Here is a 21,485-nt window from a genome sequence, read left to right as displayed (position 1 = left end):
AAAACCACCTTGAAAGGCTCTGGGTGGGGGGACTTTGAAGAACTGGGAGATTAATTTAGCAGAGGCCACAAGGGTTGGTGAACCTGGAGGTTCCACCACCAACGAAGCAGGTGCTGCTTAATCTGAGCCCTTGCAAACAACAGATGGAGATAAGGTTTCCAGTGTTACACATGAGAGCTCTGCTGGAAAAACTGTTTGGATTAATTCTGCCTCCAGCAAACACAATCCCATCTGTGGGTTGTCGTCGCTCAGGGACCAGGTTGCACCTGGTGAGTGATGCAAAAGGATGGAGAGACCTGATGCATACCTCAAAGGGACCTTGTTTTAAGGTGAACTACCCACGCCAGTGTGCCTGTATCTATATTTGCATGTATATATGTATAGAATTTAAAGGTTTAAACTGAATGTAATATGTTGGTATGAGAAAAAAATTCGAGGTGGATAATGTTGGGGGTTAGGTTTGTTCCCCTTTTATTCTGAAGAATTTTTCCCCCGTAAGTTACTTGGAGACTAAGTAGTGGGGTGCTCATGTGTGCCTGATCAAAAACAAAGAGGTGGCCTGAAAATCACAGTGGGGAGATACAGACGGGGCTGGGGACAGCTTCACTCTCTTGCTCTCAGCATCAGAGAGGACACGGGCTGCTGCTTGCTGTGGGAGGAGTTCACTGTCCCAGCCAGGTCTGAAACGGAGAAAATCTACCACCATCTGCTCATGGGCTCGGAAAGCTGAGCTCACCTTCTCCTGCCCTGCACCATCATCCCTGTTCCGCAACCACAGTCTCTTTGGCACTGCTTTGATTTTTTTTTTTTACTACTCTGTAGCCCTGCACATCCTGCCATGCCAGGACATCCCTGACATTCCAGCTACTACTGGTGGAGCATCTGAATCAGCCTGGGATTTTCCACCGTTCAAGCCTGGTGTTCTCAGAATCCCAGGGATTGGACTGCCCCGAGCTTCCTGGTTCTGTTATTATTATTATTCTGTTATTATTATTATTATTATTGTAGTTGTTGTTGTTTCTTTGCCTTTGTTATACATACTGGTAAAGAACTATTATTCCTTTTCCCATACCCATGCCTGAAAACCCCTTTAATTTTCTAAATGATAATAACTTGAAGGGACAACCTGCAGATACCTCCTTAGCAGATAACTGTCTTTCAAACCAACACCCCTGGTCTCTTATAGCTTTCATTCCACCATCAAGAAGATTGGCAGGAATTGGGGTGGGCTCTAAGTGCTGACAGTCTGGCTGCAAGCAGCTGATGGCTGTCCTTGCCTTGGGCTGTGGGAGCCTGCACTGCAATGATAGAAATGGGAGCCCATGGCCCAGGGGTGCTCCCATGAGCCCAGGGCAGGTTTTGGTAACGATTCTGGAGCTCTTCCCAGAATGGGAGTTGTTTCTGACAGGCAGCACTGCCAGCACTGCCAGCATTGCAGTGCCACCAGTGCCACCAGCAGCCCTCTGCTGCTGGAGGGACAATGGCCCATCAGGGAAGAGAACAGGGAATGGTAGAAAACGTTTCAGGTGATAAAGCATGGAGAGGAGTTAGCAGCACAGGAGTGGAGAGCTCCTGGTGATCTGGGCACTTTCTCCTTCATGTTACTAACATGGGAAGAGCCGGTTTGGATCTTTGGATCTACCAGCCATAGGAGTAAAGGGGTTCCAGGAAGCGCCGCTGATCTGCACAGACCCCCTTTGCCTGCTGCTGCCCCACTGGGAACAGGTCAGTGCAATGTTTTTCCCTCCTCCCCACCCCACCTCCCTCTCCTCCAGCAGCTGCTCTGCTCCTGCCACCCTCTCCGGTGACCGCAGGGCCCTCCCCAGCTCCCCCCTCCTCTGCCCTCTGCTTCCCTTCTGCAGCCCCTGATGAACAGCCCAACCCTCCCACCTCCCTCTCCCCACCCCACCATTGCCACTGCCCTCCTCCCCTGCACATCTCACTCCTCCCCACTGAATCCTTCCCACTGCAGGAGCTGCAGAGGAGCCGCATGGTCCATCCCGGGATTCTCCAGGCACTGACTCCCCATCCACTCTGACCACAGCCAGGGGCCACATCCCACTGCCTGCCCAGCGTCCATCCATGGAGGTCACCACTGTGTCCCCATCTCCTGCCTCAGCCACTGAAGGGGACGATCTGTGTGAGATAGATGTCACCAACGTGGCCATCCACAGTGTGACACTGCTCATCTGCCTCTGTGGGCTGGTTGGGAATGGGGCCTGTCCTCTGCCTCTTCAGGAAGAAAGACAATAACATTGTCATCTTTAGCCTGGCTTTTGCTGATTTCCTATTCCCATTCTTCATAGTCCCTGCTGCCCTCCTCTTTGTGATGGAGGACGTGTCCTGCTCTCCTATCATGCCCATGCTGTACCTGAGTTTTGTTTTCCAGCTCTCAGTGTTCTTTTGCTTTTTGGCACTGTTCCTGGTGATGTTCAGGAGCAGTATTAATTATATGTCAAAACTCTACAATCTCTGCTGCCACTGCGACCTTCCTTGGTGGCTGTTGTTCGTGGTGTTCAGTGTCCAGTGCTTGGCCTCCTTTATGTTCTTCATTTTTAGTCCTGCAGTGACAAACCTGTGCCCGTCACACCAGCAGGGGAACTGTCGGGCAGCTCTCATCCCATTTACATCATCATCCTGCTCCTCATTGCTGCACCCGTGGTCATTCCCACCACAATCAACTTCATCAATGCCAAGTGGGGCTCCATGGAGCAGCAGCCTAGGAGGCGTGAAATCGTTGTCTTCATCATAGTGCTCTTCACTCTGCTTCTCAGCCTCTGCAATTTCCTTCACCAGCTCAGCTACACTGTTGTGTCTTCCGGGGTTCTTTTACTGCTCAACTGCATCCAGACAGCATGAAACCATTCATCTATTTCTTGGCAGGGAGGTGCTGGAGCCCTGCTCCCTGGGGTCCCTCCGGAGCTCCCTCCAGAGGGTCTTTGATGAGCAGAATGAAGAAGCTGCACACAGCAGTGATGCCCCCATGGACACAGGGGTCTGAGCCTGGTGATCCCTTCCCCTGCTCTGCTGAAGGAGCCCAGGACAGTGGCTGAGCGTTTCCTTGAGCCACCTGATTAATGAATATCCACAGGATCCCCCTCCCTGTGTAGGTGTATTCCTGCAGGAGAAGGGAGCAGGGGCAGTGCCTTGGGTGATTTCTGAGGGATGCCCTGCAGGGAGCACATTGGAGCATGGCTTTTCCTCCTCCCTCCTGGTACCCACATGGCTCCAGGCAGAGCAGCTGGGCTCAGTTCTGTCCCCAGCTCAATTCCCCATGGAATGACCCTCATTGCCTCTGCCCAGGGAATGAACTCCATCTCCTTTGGCTACTCAGATGAGTTTCATGGTGTTTTGAGGGATCTGCAAAGAGTGTGACACTTTAAGCCCTGGGGACACACTCAGCACAGGATGGCTGTGATCTCCCAAATCCCTGTGGGGCTGGTGCCTCTCGATGGCAGGAGAGGGTTGGGATCACACGGAGCATCCTTCCCCTTCTGTCTGGCAGAGCCGGCCCTGCATTCCCAGCTGATGGGAGCAGACACCAGGTAGGGCTGCAGAGCTGGGGAGGGACAGCAACATTCCCTTATTCTGTCAGTGGGAATTTGTCACATTCTTTCATTCCAGAATGAAATTGTTCTGAGTAAAGAGCAGGGTCAATAGTGAACTCCACTGAACCCTTGTGCCTGTGACCAAAAAGAATATGGAATATGGAAATTCACATCACCAGATGCTTGGACCATTGAATTTCACAGGAATTAGGGGGTTATGCTGATGTTCTGGAGAATGGGGCCATCCTCTGGTTCCCCAGCATCAAAGTCCAAGGAAGCCCTGGAGCATCTCCATCCTCAGCCTGGCCACCCCTCAGGAGGAGCTGAACAGTGACTCTGTACAGCAGCTTCAGCCAAAATCCATCTTGAACTCATCTTTGTCCTTTTGCACCAACCTCCTAATTAAGCTTGCTTTTATGTCTTTTGTTTGTGTCCAATGTGGTAACTCCAAACACAGACCTTGTTGAATAACAACAGCCACGCTGTGCTACAGATCCTGTTCCTGGTCAACAATGTCAACAAATGCCTCATTTCTCACTTCCCACAAGATTTATACATTTAATGGTCTATGAAAGCTTTTTAATTGAAAAAAATGGCATGATCAGGTTGTACCCCAATAAGGGACACAGACGGAATTCAGAAAGGTGAGGTCTGACCTTGTTTCCTCTCACAGCCCGGAGAACTTCCCCACAGTGGACTCACCTCACCTCACACACACCAGCTGCTGTCCGTGGCTCAGGATCACAAGAGGTTCCCTGGAATGGTCCCTTGGGAAAGGGGAGCAAAGCCCACGGGCTGAGCCCCAGCAGCGTCCGCAGCGGGGTCGTCCCAGCGCCTGCCACAAGCCCTGTTCTCCCTGCTGGCTCCTGTTCTCCAGGCTCTCCCAAACAGGGAACGGTTTCACACCCTCTGATGGGATCAGGGCTCTGCTTCTAATCTCATTCTGCTCTTGGCTTTCTCCAGGATAGGGGGGACAGGAGAGAGCCTCAGCAAGGAGACCCATAGGAAAAGCAGATTGTCTCCATCTCAGCTTCCTCTTTCATTTAAAAGGAACCCTAACTCCAAAATCTTGTCTTTGAACTGCCTGTACTTGCCCCTCTCTTTCCTGGCCTGGATCCTTCAGACTGTGCACAGCAAATGCACTGATAAATTTTGATTTCTGGTTGAAATTTAGTTTTGCCACTTGTATACCACAATTTCAGAGTGCTTCACCTTCACCACGCAGTTTCCAAGAGGATTCCTGGAATCATAAATTTGTGTGTAAGCTGGAGAACAGACACAGAGCAGAGGGATGATTTAGGATTCCAGCATGTCATTTCTTCTGAGAAGAGGCAAATCAATGCTGTTCTCTTGGCTCCACCCGTAGAAAGTTAGAGGTTTCATCTGAGTCATCTTCTACACTCCCTAGGGAGTCAGACAGCAGCCTACAGTGAATGTCCAAGGAATTCCTAGAAAGCTGAAGTGAGATAATTCCTACCCTGGCTAACATTCCTCAGGGATCTGGGATGCTCCTGCTGGAAACTGGAGTGTGTGGTGGCCCTGGGACCAGAACTGTCACCTCTCTTCCCTGCTGTACACCGTGTTTGTGTCCCCAGCTATGGAATCTGACATCCCCTCACCAGGCAATCCATTTCAAGGGCAACACTTCATGATCCATTCTCTGAGGGGGCTCCAGGAGAGGTGGAGAGGGACTTTGGACAAGGGCACGGAGTGACAGGACAAGGGGAAATGGCTTCCACTGAGAGAGAGTGGGTTCAGATGGGATGTTGGGAAGAAATCCTTCCCTGTGAGGGTGGGGAGGCCCTGGCACAGGTTGCCCAGAGAAGCTGTGGCTGTCCCATCCCTGGAAGTGTCCAAGGCCAGGCTGGATGGGGTTTGGAGCAGCCTGGCACAGTGGAAGGTGTCCCTGCTGGCAAAGGGACAGTATGGGATCAGGTGAAAACAACCACAAGTGCTCCCAGGGCTGAGGAGGAGGAGGAGGAGCTCTGGTGAAGGGCTGGAAGGGGGTTCACAGCAGCCTGGTCTCTAATAGCTGGATTGCATCCTCAAGGGCATTGGCAGGAATTGGGGTGGGCTCTAAGTGCTGACAGTCTGGCTGCAAGCAGCTGATGGCTGTCCTTGCCTTGGGCTGTGGGAGCCTGCACTGCAATGAGAGAAATGGGAGCCCATGGCCCAGGGGTGCTCCCATGAGCCCAGGGCAGGTTTTGGCTAACGATTCTGGAGCTCTTCCCAGAATGGGAGTTGTTTCTGACAGGCAGCACTGCCAGCACTGCCAGCATTGCAGTGCCACCAGTGCCACCAGCAGCCCTCTGCTGCTGCAGGGACACTGGCCCCTCAGGGAAGAGAAATGAGGAATGGTAGAACCCTGTCAGGTGAGAGAAGGACAGTGAAGAATGGGACACTGTTCCTAGGGAAGGAGTGTTTCTAATTAGCGGAAAAGGAAGAGCCATTCCCCAGTGTTACAAACAGGTGTTATGGTGGTTGGCTCTCACAAATCTTGAACGAATCTTATGTGTGTTATGATGTTAAAAGAAGCTCTGTTAAGGTTTGGAGTGTTTCTAATGTGAGTTTTGTGTTAATGCTGAAAGCTGTAATGCTGAGCTGGGACCATTGCAGGGAGTCAAAGGCAGGAGGAGTGCACAAGCTCCGGGCAGGCGGGACAAAGGAGCAGCCCTGTGGGAAGAGTGGGATATGTGAAAATGTGGGGTTGGCTTAACCGAGGCTATCTATGGCTTGTTACTGTTGTGGGTGTGGTGTCTCTGGCCGTCCCTCTGGAACTTGTTTTGTTCCTGGTTGTAACTGAATAAACTGTTTAAAATTTTAAGAACCGAGTTGTCGTTTCTCACAACAAAGAAAAATACCACTTGATTTGTAGAGGACAATAAAAACTTAATAAACCCGAGGCTCTGGAGTCTGATGGAGCCAAAACTGTAAACCACTTCAGTATTCCCCATGACTGCTCCGAGCATTGGGACACAGCATCAGGAAAAGGCACGGGTGGTGCCATGGGGACTGGAGGGGGGAGTTCCGGGTAAACTGCGCTTCCTTCTTCATGTCACTGGGCTGGGAGGAGCTCCCTTAGGATGTTTATCCCAAAGCAGTACGAGGTACCAGGAAGCACCGCTGACCTGCACAGACCCCCTTTGCCTGCTGCTGCCCCACTGGGAACAGGTCAGTGCAATGTTTTCCCTCCTCCCAGCCCACCTCCCTCTCCTCCAGCAGCTGCTCTGCTCCTGCCACCCTCTCCCGGTGACCGCAGGGCCCTCCCCAGCTCCCGCCTCCTCTGCCCTCTGCTTCCCTTCTGGATCTTGACATGGAAATCGGCTGAAATCAACTTTCTAACACAGTGGGAAGCATTAGGAAGCAGGAATTCTTTACCTGCACAGGACACACAGAAGGATCTCTCCTTGATCTCTGTGTTGTGGTGACACTTTACAAACGGGGGTTTTATTCATTATAACCACACATAGTTAATAATGCGTGTTTCTTATCTAATACACAGACATTACTTTCCTGGAACTATTTTCCATGTGTCCTCCTCCTACTGGAAATCCGGTTGCAATCCTGGAGGATCATTAAGAGACATCTCTGGTGGTCACATTCCCTGAGTGCTGCGATATTAAAGGTGCCATTGCCTTGAACTTTTGCTTATTCATATGCCGTTGCTTCTCCTTACAGGAGCTTTTGAGAGAATTCACTTTCTCTGTAGAAGAAAATAATTAATAACTCTGAGGAAGTGAAATCCTCACATAGCCAAAGATGCAATTTCCAACCCCCCGTGACTGCAGCGAGGCTTGGGAAGCAGCACCAGGACAGGGCATGGAGAAGAGCAAGCAGAACAGGAATGGGGATCTCCTGGTGATGTGGGCACTTTCTCCTTCGTGTCACTGACCTGGGAGGAGCCGCTTAGGATATGGATCCCATAGGAGCAAGAGGTGCCCGGAGGTGCCACTGATCTGCACAGACCCCCTTTGCCTGCTGCTGCCCCGCTGGGAACAGGTCAGTGCAATGTTTTCCCTCCTCCCCACCCACCTCCCTCTCCTCCAGCAGCTGCTCTGCTCCTGCCACCCTCTCCCGGTGACCGCAGGGCCCTCCCCAGCTCCCCCCTCCTCTGCCCTCTGCTTCCCTTCTGCAGCCCCTGATGAACAGCCCAACCCTCCCCCCACCCGCTCCCACCCCACCATTGCCACTGCCCTCCTCCCCTGCACATCTCACTCCTCCCCACTGAATCCTTCCCACTGCAGGAGCTGCAGAGGAGCCGCATGGTCCATCCTGGGATTCTCCAGGCACTGACTCCCCATCCACTCTGACCACAGCCAGGGGCCACATCCCACTGCCTGCCCAGCGTCCATCCATGGAGGTCACCACTGTGTCCCCATCTCCTGCCTCAGCCACTGAAGGGGACGATCTGTGTGAGATAGATGTCACCAACGTGGCCATACACAGTGTGACACTGCTCATCAGCCTCTGTGGGCTGCTTGGGAATGGGGCTGTCCTCTGCCTCCTCAGGCTGAAAGACCGTAACGCCTACATCTTTGACCTGGCTTTTGCTGACTTCCTCTTCCTGCTCTTCACAGTCCCTCCGCTCTCCTGTTCCTGGTGGAGGACGTGTCCTGCTCTAATATCATGCCCCTGCTGTATGTGAGCTTCCTTTTCCAGCTGTCAGTGCTCTCCTACTACTGGGCACTGTTCCGGATGATGTACACCCGCAGTATGATGAATTTGTACGAGGTCTGTCGCCGCTGTGACGTTCCCGAGCGCCTGCGATGGTTGGCAGACCTTGTCCAATACTGGGCCTTCTTTGCTCTCTTGACTGTCATTCCTGCAGTGACAAACCTGTGCCCATCACGTGAACAGAAGCGCTGCAGGGCAGCTCTCATCTCCATGTACACCCTCATCCTACTTTTGTGTGCTGCTCCCATGGTCATTCCCAGAACAATCAAATTCATTAAGGCCAGGAGGGGCTCCAAGAAGCGGAAACCCAAAGGCGTGACATCATTATCTTCATCATTGTGCTCTTAATTTTCATTCTCAGCCTCTGCAATATCTGCAGCAGCTTGGCTACACAGTTGTGTTTTCCCAGGCTGTTTTATTCCTCAACTGCATCCAGAGCAGCATCAAACCCTTCATCTACTTCCTGGCAGGAGGGTTCCGAGGCCCTGCTCCCTGGGTCCCTCCGGAGCTCCCTCCAGAGGGTCTTTGATGAGCAGAAAGAAGAAGCTGCCCACAGCAGTGATGCCTCCATGGACACAGGGATCTGAGCCTGGTGATCCCTTCCTCTGCTCTGCTGAAGGAGCCCAGGAGAGTGCCTGAGGGTTTCCTTGAGCCACCTGATTAATGAATATCCACAGATCCCCCTCCTTGTGGTGATGTATTCCTGCAGGAAAACAGAGCAGGACACATTGCCTTGGGTGATTTTTGAGAGATCCTCTGCAGGGAGCACATTGGAGCATGGCTTTCTCCATCCTCAGACTGGCCACCTTCAGGAGGAGCTGAACAGCGACTCTGCACAGCAGCTTCAGCCAAAATCCATCTTTGTCCTTTTGTACCAACTCCTAAATTACGTTTGCATTTATGTCTTTTGTTTGTTTCCAATGTGGTAAGTCGAAACCCAGACTTCTGTTGAATAAACAATATCCATGCTTTGCTACAGAGCCTGTCCCTGGGCAACAATGTCAACAAAGGGCTCATTTCTCACTTCCCACAATGTTTATAGCTTTTAATATGCTACAGATTTCTCTTAACTGAAAAAAAAGGCATGACCAGGTTTTACCCCAGTGAGGGGGCACTCATTAAGTAGAAGGAGAAGAGTCTGACCTTGTTTCCTCTCACAGCCTGGAGAACTTCCCCACAGTGGACTCACATCACCTCACTCACACCAGCTGCTGTCCCTGGGTCAGGACCTTCAACAGGTTCCCTGGAGTGAAGTTATGGGTTGATCCAGTTTGTTGTATTTTGGGGTTTTTTGGTTGGTAGAGTGTTGCTCTGCTAGGACCTTAAAATTCTCTGGAAGGGACAAGAACCCCTTTGGGGACAGGTTCTGGATTGACACGCAATTCTGACCACTCAGAAAACGGAATTGACTTTTGATAGTACCCCTATAAAAGCTGAAGGTGGGTTTGAGACCTCCTCTTTCCCCCATCTGGTGACCAGGTCACACGTGGGCAGCTGGGGAGGGCCACGGTGGGGATTGGGGCAGGCTGTGGCAGGGCCATGCCCCTTCCCCCCCGGCTGCCGGCACTCCTGGCCCGTGGGGAGGATGGGATCTCCCCCCACCCTGCACTGGGCCTCAAAGAGCAGCTGTGAACAGGTCACACTCTGAGATGGAGGGGTGGAAGAGAAGGCGCCCACCAGCCCCCACCAGCGTGGCTTTGAAACATCTGCACCTGCCAGGGCAGAGTTCACCTGACCACCGCAGGCCTGGGCACGCTTTAACTCTGTCCTGACACAGACTGAGACTTGCTTAAACTCCAACCCTTCTCAGAGAGGGGGAAACGGCCAAATTGGAGACATGTAAAGGGATAATATGCAGATCTCAAAGCCAGTAAAGGAAGAGTGACTTTTAAGCGATAGAGATGACAAGTTGCCTTGGTTCTAGGCTGAAAATCTCCTATGGGTTATGGTAACAGACTGTAATATGCTAGAATAATCCTTTAAATACAGGACAATATGAATTGGGGAAATGATTTGTGGATTTGAGCAAAAGTATCTGTGATGGACTGAGTGAATATTGAATTAGAAGCTGTGATTTGGGTGATCCCGTGAGACATGTGAGACGTGTGCTGCCATCAAACAGGCCAAGAGGGTGAAGCCCCCATGGGATGGTGGGCAGTGGTCCAAATATAAGTATGGAGAGGCCTGGCAGATTGACTCCATCACCCTTCCCCAAACCCGCCAGGGCAAGCGCCATGTGCTGACCATGGTGGAAGCCACCACTGGGTGGTTGGAGACCTGCCCTGTGCCTCATGCTTCTGCCTGGAACAGCATCTTGGGCCTGGAAAAGTAAGTCCTGTGGAGACATGTTACCCCTGAGAGGATTGAGTCTGACAACAGGACTCATTTCAAGAACAGTCTTATCAATGTCATTGAGTGGGTGTACCATATTCCTTATCACACACCAGCGGCTGGGAAAGTTGAATGATGCAATGGCCTGCTTAAAACCACCTTGAAGGCTCTGGGTGGGGGGACTTTGAAGAACTGGGAGATTAATTTAGCAGAGGCCACAAGGGTTGGTGAACCTGGAGGTTCCACCACCAACGAAGCAGGTGCTGCTTAATCTGAGCCCTTGCAAACAACAGATGGAGATAAGGTTCCAGTGTTACACATGAGAGCTCTGCTGGGAAAAACTGTTTGGATTAATTCTGCCTCCAGCAAACACAATCCCATCTGTGGGGTTGTCGTCGCTCAGGGACCAGGTTGCACCTGGTGAGTGATGCAAAAGGATGGAGAGACCTGATGCATACCTCAAAGGGACCTTGTTTTAAGGTGAACTACCCACGCCAGTGTGCCTGTATCTATATTTGCATGTATATATGTATAGAATTTAAAGGTTTAAACTGAATGTAATATGTTGGTATGAGAAAAAAATTCGAGGTGGATAATGTTGGGGGTTAGGTTTGTTCCCCTTTTATTCTGAAGAATTTTTCCCCCGTAAGTTACTTGGAGACTAAGTAGTGGGTGCTCATGTGTGCCTGATCAAAACAAAGAGGTGGCCTGAAAATCACAGTGGGGAGATACAGACGGGGCTGGGGACAGCTTCACTCTCTTGCTCTCAGCATCAGAGAGGACACGGGCTGCTGCTTGCTGTGGGAGGAGTTCACTGTCCCAGCCAGGTCTGAAACGGAGAAAATCTACCACCATCTGCTCATGGGCTCGGAAAGCTGAGCTCACCTTCTCCTGCCCTGCACCATCATCCCTGTTCCGCAACCACAGTCTCTTTGGCACTGCTTTGATTTTTTTTTTTTACTACTCTGTAGCCCTGCACATCCTGCCATGCCAGGACATCCCTGACATTCCAGCTACTACTGGTGGAGCATCTGATCAGCCTGGGATTTTCCACCGTTCAAGCCTGGTGTTCTCAGAATCCCAAGGGATTGGACTGCCCCGAGCTTCCTGGTTCTGTTATTATTATTATTCTGTTATTATTATTATTATTATTGTAGTTGTTGTTGTTTCTTTGCCTTTGTTATACATACTGGTAAAGAACTATTATTCCTTTTCCCATACCCATGCCTGAAAACCCCTTTAATTTTCTAAATGATAATAACTTGAAGGGACAACCTGCAGATACCTCCTTAGCAGATAACTGTCTTTCAAACCAACACCCCTGGTCTCTTATAGCTTTCATTCCACCATCAAGAAGATTGGCAGGAATTGGGGTGGGCTCTAAGTGCTGACAGTCTGGCTGCAAGCAGCTGATGGCTGTCCTTGCCTTGGGCTGTGGGAGCCTGCACTGCAATGATAGAATGGGAGGCCCATGGCCCAGGGGTGCTCCCATGAGCCCAGGGCAGGTTTTGGTAACGATTCTGGAGCTCTTCCCAGAATGGGAGTTGTTTCTGACAGGCAGCACTGCCAGCACTGCCAGCATTGCAGTGCCACCAGTGCCACCAGCAGCCCTCTGCTGCTGGAGGGACAATGGCCCATCAGGGAAGAGAAACAGGGAATGGTAGAAACGTTTCAGGTGATAAAGCATGGAGAGGAGTTAGCAGCACAGGAGTGGAGAGCTCCTGGTGATCTGGGCACTTTCTCCTTCATGTTACTAACATGGGAAGAGCCGGTTTGGATCTTTGGATCTACCAGCCATAGGAGTAAAGGGTTCCAGGAAGCGCCGCTGATCTGCACAGACCCCCTTTGCCTGCTGCTGCCCCACTGGGAACAGGTCAGTGCAATGTTTTCCCTCCTCCCCACCCCACCTCCCTCTCCTCCAGCAGCTGCTCTGCTCCTGCCACCCTCTCCCGGTGACCGCAGGGCCCTCCCCAGCTCCCCCCTCCTCTGCCCTCTGCTTCCCTTCTGCAGCCCCTGATGAACAGCCCAACCCTCCCACCTCCCTCTCCCACCCCACCATTGCCACTGCCCTCCTCCCCTGCACATCTCACTCCTCCCCACTGAATCCTTCCCACTGCAGGAGCTGCAGAGGAGCCGCATGGTCCATCCCGGGATTCTCCAGGCACTGACTCCCCATCCACTCTGACCACAGCCAGGGGCCACATCCCACTGCCTGCCCAGCGTCCATCCATGGAGGTCACCACTGTGTCCCCATCTCCTGCCTCAGCCACTGAAGGGGACGATCTGTGTGAGATAGATGTCACCAACGTGGCCATCCACAGTGTGACACTGCTCATCTGCCTCTGTGGGCTGGTTGGGAATGGGGCTGTCCTCTGCCTCTTCAGGAAGAAAGACAATAACATTGTCATCTTTAGCCTGGCTTTTGCTGATTTCCTATTCCCATTCTTCATAGTCCCTGCTGCCCTCCTCTTTGTGATGGAGGACGTGTCCTGCTCTCCTATCATGCCCATGCTGTACCTGAGTTTTGTTTTCCAGCTCTCAGTGTTCTTTTGCTTTTTGGCACTGTTCCTGGTGATGTTCAGGAGCAGTATTAATTATATGTCAAAACTCTACAATCTCTGCTGCCACTGCGACCTTCCTTGGTGGCTGTTGTTCGTGGTGTTCAGTGTCCAGTGCTTGGCCTCCTTTATGTTCTTCATTTTTAGTCCTGCAGTGACAAACCTGTGCCCGTCACACCAGCAGGGGAACTGTCGGGCAGCTCTCATCCCCATTTACATCATCATCCTGCTCCTCATTGCTGCACCCGTGGTCATTCCCACCACAATCAACTTCATCAATGCCAAGTGGGGCTCCATGGAGCAGCAGCCTAGGAGGCGTGAAATCGTTGTCTTCATCATAGTGCTCTTCACTCTGCTTCTCAGCCTCTGCAATTTCCTTCACCAGCTCAGCTACACTGTTGTGTCTTCCGGGGTTCTTTTACTGCTCAACTGCATCCAGACCAGCATGAAACCATTCATCTATTTCTTGGCAGGGAGGTGCTGGAGCCCCTGCTCCCTGGGGTCCCTCCGGAGCTCCCTCCAGAGGGTCTTTGATGAGCAGAATGAAGAAGCTGCACACAGCAGTGATGCCCCCATGGACACAGGGGTCTGAGCCTGGTGATCCCTTCCCCTGCTCTGCTGAAGGAGCCCAGGACAGTGGCTGAGCGTTTCCTTGAGCCACCTGATTAATGAATATCCACAGGATCCCCCTCCCTGTGTAGGTGTATTCCTGCAGGAGAAGGGAGCAGGGGCAGTGCCTTGGGTGATTTCTGAGGGATGCCCTGCAGGGAGCACATTGGAGCATGGCTTTCCTCCTCCCTCCTGGACCCACATGGCTCCAGGCAGAGCAGCTGGGCTCAGTTCTGTTCCCCAGCTCAATTCCCCATGGAATGACCCTCATTGCCTCTGCCCAGGGAATGAACTCCATCTCCTTTGGCTACTCAGATGAGTTTCATGGTGTTTTGAGGGATCTGCAAAGAGTGTGACACTTTAAGCCCTGGGGACACACTCAGCACAGGATGGCTGTGATCTCCCAAATCCCTGTGGGGCTGGTGCCTCTCGATGGCAGGAGAGGGTTGGGATCACACGGAGCATCCTTCCCCTTCTGTCTGGCAGAGCCGGCCCTGCATTCCCAGCTGATGGGAGCAGACACCAGGTAGGGCTGCAGAGCTGGGGAGGGACAGCAACATTCCCTTATTCTTTCAGTGGGAATTTGTCACATTCTTTCATTCCAGAATGAAATTGTTCTGAGTAAAGAGCAGGGTCAATAGTGAACTCCACTGAACCCTTGTGCCTGTGACCAAAAAGAATATGGAATATGGAAATTCACATCACCAGATGCTTGGACCATTGAATTTCACAGGAATTAGGGGGTTATGCTGATGTTCTGGAGAATGGGGCCATCCTCTGGTTCCCCAGCATCAAAGTCCAAGGAAGCCCTGGAGCATCTCCATCCTCAGCCTGGCCACCCTCAGGAGGAGCTGAACAGTGACTCTGTACAGCAGCTTCAGCCAAAATCCATCTTGAACTCATCTTTGTCCTTTTGCACCAACTCCTAAATTAAGCTTGCTTTTATGTCTTTTGTTTGTGTCCAATGTGGTAACTCCAAACCCAGACTTTGTTGAATAAACAACATCCACGCTTTGCTACAGATCCTGTTCCTGGTCAACAATGTCAACAAATGCCTCATTTCTCACTTCCCACAAGATTTATACATTTAATGGTCTATGAAAGCTTTTTAATTGAAAAAAATGGCATGATCAGGTTGTACCCCAATAAGGGACACAGACGGAATTCAGAAAGGTGAGTCTGACCTTGTTTCCTCTCACAGCCCGGAGAACTTCCCCACAGTGGACTCACCTCACCTCACACACACCAGCTGCTGTCCGTGGCTCAGGATCACAAGAGGTTCCCTGGAATGGTCCCTTGGGAAAGGGGAGCAAAGCCCACGGGCTGAGCCCCAGCAGCGTCCGCAGCGGGGTCTGTCCCAGCGCCTGCCACAAGCCCTGTTCTCCCTGCTGGCTCCTGTTCTCCAGGGCTCTCCCAAACAGGGAACGGTTTCACACCCTCTGATGGGATCAGGGCTCTGCTTCTAATCTCATTCTGCTCTTGGCTTTCTCCAGGATAGGGGGGACAGGAGAGAGCCTCAGCAAGGAGACCCATAGGAAAAGCAGATTGTCTCCATCTCAGCTTCCTCTTTCATTTAAAAGGAACCCTAACTCCAAAATCTTGTCTTTTGAACTGCCTGTACTTGCCCCCTCTCTTTCCTGGCCTGGATCCTTCAGACTGTGCACAGCAAATGCACTGATAAATTTTGATTTCTGGTTGAAATTTAGTTTTGCCACTTGTATACCACAATTTCAGAGTGCTTCACCTTCACCACGCAGTTTCCAAGAGGATTCCTGGAATCATAAATTTTGTGTGTAAGCTGGAGAACAGACACAGAGCAGAGGGATGATTTAGGATTCCAGCAATGTCATTTCTTCTGAGAAGAGGCAAATCAATGCTGTTCTCTTGGCTACAACCCGTAGAAAGTTAGAGGTTTCATCTGAGTCATCTTCTACACTCCCTTGGGAGTCAGACAGCAGCCTACAGTGAATTCCAAGGAATTCCTAGAAAGCTGAAGTGAGATAATTCCTACCCTGGCTAACATGTCTCAGGGATCTGGGATGCTTGAAACTGGAGTGTGTGGTGGCCCTGGGACCAGAACTGTCACCTCTCTTCCCTGCTGACACCGTGTTTGTGTCCCCAGCTATGGAATCTGACATCCCCTCACCAGGCCAATCCTTTCAAGGGCAAACACTTCATGATCCATTCTCTGAGGGGGCTCCAGGAGAGGTGGAGAGGGACTTTGGACAAGGGCACGGAGTGACAGGACAAGGGGAAATGGCTTCCCACTGAGAGAGAGTGGGTTCAGATGGGATGTTGGGAAGAAATCCTTCCCTGTGAGGGTGGGGAGGCCCTGGCACAGGTTGCCCAGAGAAGCTGTGGCTGTCCCATCCCTGGAAGTGTCCAAGGCCAGGCTGGATGGGGTTTGGAGCAGCCTGGCACAGTGGAAGGTGTCCCTGCTGGCAAAGGGACAGTATGGGATCAGGTGAAAACAACCACAAGTGCTCCCAGGGCTGAGGAGGAGGAGGAGGAGCTCTGGTGAAGGGCTGGAAGGGGGTTCACAGCAGCCTGGTCTCTAATAGCTGGGATTGCATCCTCAAGGGCATTGGCAGGAATTGGGGTGGGCTCTAAGTGCTGACAGTCTGGCTGCAAGCAGCTGATGGCTGTCCTTGCCTTGGGCTGTGGGAGCCTGCAGTGCAATGAGAGAAATGGGAGCCCATGGCCCAGGGGTGCTCCCATGAGCCCAGGGCAGGTTTTGGCAACGATTCTGGAGCTCTTCCCAGAATGGGAGTTGTTTCTGACAGGCAGCACTGCCAGCACTGCCAGCATTGCAGTGCCACCAGTGCCACCAGCAGCCCTCTGCTGCTGGAGGGACACTGGCCCCTCAGGGAAGAGAAATGAGGAATGGTAGAACCCTGTCAGGTGAGAGAAGGACAGTGAAGAATGGGACACTGTTCTAGAAAGGAGTGTTTCTAATTAGCGGAAAAGGAAGAGCCATTCCCCAGTGTTATAAACAGGTGTTATGGTGGTTGGCTCTCACAAATCTTGAACGAATCTTATGTGTGTTATGATGTTAAAAGAAGCTCTGTTAAGGTTTGGAGTGTTTCTAATGTGAGTTTTGTGTTAATGCTGAAAGCTGCAATGCTGAGCTGGGACCACTGCAGGGAGTCAAAGGCAGGAGGAGTGCCAAACTCCGGGCAGGCGGGACAAAGGAGCAGCCCTGTGGGAAGAGTGGGATATGTGAAAATGTGGGGTTGGCTTAACCGAGGCTATCTATGGCTTGTTACTGTTGTGGGTGTGGTGTCTCTGGCCGTCCCTCTGGAACTTGTTTTGTTCCTGGTTGTAACTGAATAAACTGTTTAAAATTCTAAGAACCGAGTTGTCGTTTCTCACAACAAAGAAAAATACCACTTGATTTGTAGAGGACAATAAAAAACTTAATAAACCCGAGGCTCTGGAAGTCTGATGGAGCCAAAACTGTAAAACCACTTCAGTATTCCCCATGACTGCTCCGAGCATTGGGACACAGCATCAGGAAAAGGCACGGGTGGTGCCATGGGGACTGGAGGGGGGAGTTCCGGGTAAACTGCGCTTCCTTCTTCATGTCACTGGGCTGGGAGGAGCTCCCTTAGGATGTTTATCCCAAAGCAGTACGAGGTACCGGGAAGCACCGCTGACCTGCACAGACCCCCTTTGCCTGCTGCTGCCCCACTGGGAACAGGTCAGTGCAATGTTTTCCCTCCTCCCCAGCCCACCTCCCTCTCCTCCAGCAGCTGCTCTGCTCCTGCCACCCTCTCCCGGTGACCGCAGGGCCCTCCCCAGCTCCCCCCTCCTCTGCCCTCTGCTTCCCGTCTGGATCTTGACATGGAAATCGGCTGAAATCAACTTTCTAACACAGTGGGAAGCATTAGGAAGCAGGAATTCTTTACCTGCACAGGACACACAGAAGGATCTCTCCTTGATCTCTCTGTGTGTGGTGACACTTTACAAACGGGGGTTTTATTCATTATAACCACACATAGTTAATAATGCGTGTTTCTTATCTAATACACAGACATTACTTTCCTGGAACTATTTTCCATGTGTCCTCCTCCTACTGGAAATCCGGTTGCAATCCTGGAGGATCATTAAGAGACATCTCTGGTGGTCACATTCCCTGAGTGCTGCGATATTAAAGGTGCCATTGCCTTGAACTTTTGCTTTATTCATATGCCGTTGCTTCTCCTTACAGGAGCTTTTGAGAGAATTCACTTTCTCTGTAGAAGAAAATAATTAATAACTCTGAGGAAGTGAAATCCTCACATAGCCAAAGATGCAATTTCCAACCCCCCGTGACTGCAGCGAGGCTTGGGAAGCAGCACCAGGACAGGGCATGGAGAAGAGCAAGCAGAACAGGAATGGGGATTTCCTGGTGATGTGGGCACTTTCTCCTTCATGTCACTGACCTGGGAGAAGCCGCTTTAGGATATGGATCCCATAGGAGCAAGAGGTGCCCGGAGGTGCCACTGATCTGCACAGACCCCCTTTGCCTGCTGCTGCCCCACTGGGAACAGGTCAGTGCAATGTTTTCCCTCCTCCCCACCCCACCTCCCTCTCCTCCAGCAGCTGCTCTGCTCCTGCCACCCTCTCCCGGTGACCGCAGGGCCCTCCCCAGCTCCCCCCTCCTCTGCCCTCTGCTTCCCTTCTGCAGCCCCTGATGAACAGCCCAACCCTCCCACCTCCCTCTCCCACCCCACCATTGCCACTGCCCTCCTCCCCTGCACATCTCACTCCTCCCCACTGAATCCTTCCCACTGCAGGAGCTGCAGAGGAGCCGCATGGTCCATCCCGGGATTCTCCAGGCACTGACTCCCCATCCACTCTGACCACAGCCAGGGGCCACATCCCACTGCCTGCCCAGCGTCCATCCATGGAGGTCACCACTGTGTCCCCATCTCCTGCCTCAGCCACTGAAGGGGACGATCTGTGTGAGATAGATGTCACCAACGTGGCCATACACAGTGCGACACTGCTGATCAGCCTCTGTGGGCTGGTTGGGAATGGGGCTGTCCTCCGCCTCCTCAAGCTGAAAGACCGTAACGCCTACATCTTTGACCTGGCTTTTGCTGACTTCCTCTTCCTGCTCTTCACAGTCCCCTCCGCTCTCCTGTTCCTGGTGGAGGACGTGTCCTGCTCTAATATCATGCCCCTGCTGTATGTGAGCTTCCTTTTCCAGCTGTCAGTGCTCTCCTACTACTGGGCACTGTTCCGGATGATGTACACCCGCAGTATGATGAATTTGTACGAGGTCTGTCGCCGCTGTGACGTTCCCGAGCGCCTGCGATGGTTGGCAGACCTTGTCCAATACTGGGCCTTCTTTGCTCTCTTGACTGTCATTCCTGCAGTGACAAACCTGTGCCCATCACGTGAACAGAAGCGCTGCAGGGCAGCTCTCATCTCCATGTACACCCTCATCCTACTTTTGTGTGCTGCTCCCATGGTCATTCCCAGAACAATCAAATTCATTAAGGCCAGGAGGGGCTCCAAGAAGCGGAAACCCAAAAGGCGTGACATCATTATCTTCATCATTGTGCTCTTAATTTTCATTCTCAGCCTCTGCAATATCCTGCAGCAGCTTGGCTACACAGTTGTGTTTTCCCAGGCTGTTTTATTCCTCAACTGCATCCACAGCTCCATCAAACCCTTCATCTACTTCCTGGCAGGGAGGTGCTGGAGGCCCTGCTCCCTGGGGTCCCTCCGGAGCTCCCTCCAGAGGGTCTTTGATGAGCAGAAAGAAGAAGCTGCCCACAGCAGTGATGCCCCCATGGACACAGGGGTCTGAGCCTGGTGATCCCTTCCTCTGCTCTGCTGAAGGAGCCCAGGAGAGTGCCTGAGGGTTTCCTTGAGCCACCTGATTATTGAATATCCACAGAATCCCCCTCCTTGTGGTGATGTATTCCTGCAGGAAAACAGAGCAGGGACATTACCTTGGGTGATTTTTGAGAGATCCTCTGCAGGGAGCACATTGGAGCATGGCTTTCTCCATCCTCAGACTGGCCACCCTCAGGAGGAGCTGAACAGCGACTCTGCACAGCAGCTTCAGCCAAAATCCATCTTTGTCCTTTTGTACCAACTCCTAAATTACGTTTGCATTTATGTCTTTTGTTTGTTTCCAATGTGGTAAGTCGAAACCCAGACTTTGTTGAATAAACAACATCCATGCTTTGCTACAGAGCCTGTCCCTGGGCAACAATGTCAACAAAGGGCTCATTTCTCACTTCCCACAATGTTTATAGCTTTTAATGCCCTACAGATTTCTCTTAACTGAAAAAAAAGGCATGACCAGGTTTTACCCCAATGAGGGGGCACTCATTAAGTAGAAGGAGAAGAGTCTGACCTTGTTTCCTCTCACAGCCTGGAGAACTTCCCCACAGTGGACTCACATCACCTCGCTCACACCAGCTGCTGTCCCTGGGTCAGGACCTTCAACAGGTTCCCTGGAGTGAAGTCATGGGTTGATCCAGTTTGTTGTATTTTGGGGTTTTTTGGTTGGTAGAGTGTTGCTCCGCTAGGACATTAAAATTCTCTGGAAGGGACAAGATCCCCTTTGGGGGCAGGTTCTGGATTGACACGAAATTCTGACCACTCAGAAAACGGAATTGACTTTTGATAGTACCCCTATAAAAGCTGAAGGTGGGTTTGAGACCTCCTCTTTCCCCCATCTGGTGACCAGGTCACACGTGGGCAGCTGGGAGGGCCACGGTGGGGATTGGGGCAGGCTGTGGCAGGGCCATGCCCCTTCCCCCCCTGGCTGCTGGCACTCCTGGCCCGTGGGGAGGATGGGATCTCCCCCCACCCTGCACTGGGCCTCAAAGAGCAGCTGTGAACAGGTCACACTCTGAGATGGAGGGGTGGAAGAGAAGGCGCCCACCAGCCCCCACCAGCGTGGCTTTGAAACATCTGCACCTGCCAGGGCAGAGTTCACCTGACCACCGCAGGCCTGGGCACGCTTTAACTCTGTCCTGACACAGACTGAGACTTGCTTAAACTCCAACCCTTCTCAGAGAGAGGGAAAGGCCAAATTGGAGACATGTAAAGGGACAGTATGCAGATCTCAAAGCCAGTAAAGGAAGAGTGACTTTTAAGCAATAGAGATGACAAGTTGCCTTGGTTCTAGGCTGAAAATCTTCTCTGGGTTATGGTAACAGACTGTAATATGCTAGAATAATTCTTTAAATACAGGACAATATGAATTGGGGAAATGATTTGTGGATTTGAGCAAAAGTATCTGTGATGGACTGAGTGAATATTGAATTAGAAGCTGTGATTTGGGTGATCCCGTGAGACATGTGAGACGTGTGCTGCCATCAAACAGGCCAAGAGGGTGAAGCCCCCATGGGATGGTGGGCAGTGGTCCAAATATAAGTATGGAGAGGCCTGGCAGATTGACTCCATCACCCTTCCCCAAACGCACCAGGGCAAGCGCCATGTGCTGACCATGGTGGAAGCCACCACTGGGTGGTTGGAGACCTGCCCTGTGCCTCATGCTTCTGCCTGGAACAGCATCTTGGGCCTGGAAAAGTAAGTGCTTTGGAGACATGTTACCCCTGAGAGGATTGAGTCTGACAACAGGACTCATTTCAAGAAGAGTCTTACAAACATCATTGAGTGGGTGTACCATATTCCTTATCACACACCAGCGGCTGGGAAAGTTGAACGGTGCAATGGCCGGCTTAAAACCACCTTGAAGGCTCTGGGTGGGGGGACTTTGAAGAACTGGGAGATTAATTTAGCAGAGGCCACAAGG

At 51.8% G+C, this 21,485-nt stretch overlaps 3 protein-coding genes, 2 long non-coding RNA genes and 1 pseudogene across 7 annotated transcripts; 5 read left to right on the top strand and 1 right to left on the bottom strand.

The window, feature by feature from the left end:
* The first annotated feature begins 1,660 nt into the window (after positions 1-1,660).
* On the top strand, positions 1,661-3,193 carry LOC136362084 (proto-oncogene Mas-like). The gene is given in 6 exon segments (XM_066320350.1): positions 1,661-1,725; positions 1,973-2,220; positions 2,222-2,618; positions 2,621-2,845; positions 2,848-2,883; positions 2,886-3,193. Coding segments are annotated over 5 exon segments (912 nt in total). The 5' UTR covers positions 1,661-1,725; positions 1,973-2,082; the 3' UTR covers positions 3,002-3,193.
* A 508-nt stretch (positions 3,194-3,701) lies between these two features.
* On the bottom strand, positions 3,702-14,820 carry LOC136362092 (uncharacterized). The gene is made up of 3 exons (XR_010743734.1): positions 14,708-14,820; positions 9,022-9,164; positions 3,702-3,850 (listed from the first exon to the last, which is right to left on the bottom strand). It is a non-coding gene; the product is annotated as an uncharacterized lncRNA (long non-coding RNA).
* On the top strand, positions 6,631-8,901 carry LOC136362076 (mas-related G-protein coupled receptor member H-like; annotated as a pseudogene).
* On the top strand, positions 9,020-14,897 carry LOC136362091 (uncharacterized). The gene is made up of 2 exons (XR_010743733.1): positions 9,020-9,256; positions 14,798-14,897. It is a non-coding gene; the product is annotated as an uncharacterized lncRNA (long non-coding RNA).
* Positions 12,334-14,741, top strand: LOC136362081 (proto-oncogene Mas-like). Its single transcript, XM_066320348.1, has 2 exons — positions 12,334-12,426; positions 12,673-14,741. The coding sequence occupies exon 2, from the start codon at positions 12,783-12,785 to the stop codon at positions 13,701-13,703; it is 921 nt and encodes a 306-aa protein (XP_066176445.1). The 5' UTR covers positions 12,334-12,426; positions 12,673-12,782; the 3' UTR covers positions 13,704-14,741.
* Positions 14,898-17,113: 2,216 nt separating the features above from the next.
* LOC136362075 (mas-related G-protein coupled receptor member H-like) lies at positions 17,114-19,910 on the top strand. 3 transcript variants are annotated; one of them, XM_066320340.1, is made up of 4 exons: positions 17,356-17,420; positions 17,754-17,842; positions 17,931-18,252; positions 18,499-19,910. In XM_066320340.1, exon 4 carries the CDS (start codon positions 18,609-18,611, stop codon positions 19,518-19,520), a length of 912 nt encoding a protein of 303 aa, XP_066176437.1. In that variant the 5' UTR covers positions 17,356-17,420; positions 17,754-17,842; positions 17,931-18,252; positions 18,499-18,608; the 3' UTR covers positions 19,521-19,910. The 3 variants fall into 3 exon arrangements, with proteins under 3 accessions (XP_066176436.1, XP_066176438.1, XP_066176437.1); XM_066320341.1 differs by lacking the exon at positions 17,754-17,842 and having other exon boundaries at positions 17,328-17,420; XM_066320339.1 differs by lacking the exons at positions 17,754-17,842; positions 17,931-18,252 and having other exon boundaries at positions 17,114-17,420.
* The last annotated feature ends 1,575 nt before the right edge of the window (positions 19,911-21,485 follow it).

This window comes from Sylvia atricapilla, chromosome 6, assembly GCF_009819655.1.
Source record: "Sylvia atricapilla isolate bSylAtr1 chromosome 6, bSylAtr1.pri, whole genome shotgun sequence".
Lineage (NCBI taxonomy): Eukaryota > Metazoa > Chordata > Aves > Passeriformes > Sylviidae > Sylvia > Sylvia atricapilla.
Note: the sequence above shows the minus strand (reverse complement) of the source record. Positions and strands in the feature narration are given on the sequence as shown.

Coding starts and splice junctions, on each gene's coding strand:
- LOC136362081 (XM_066320348.1), top strand. CDS start 12,783: ATGGAGGTCACCACTGTGTCCCCATCTCCTGCCTCAGCCACTGAAGGG.
- LOC136362075 (XM_066320339.1), top strand. CDS start 17,333: ATGTTTATCCCAAAGCAGTACGAGGTACCGGGAAGCACCGCTGACCTG. Junction 17,421..18,498: donor TGCTGCCCCACTGGGAACAG/GTCAGTGCAATG, acceptor TTCCCACTGCAG/GAGCTGCAGAGGAGCCGCAT.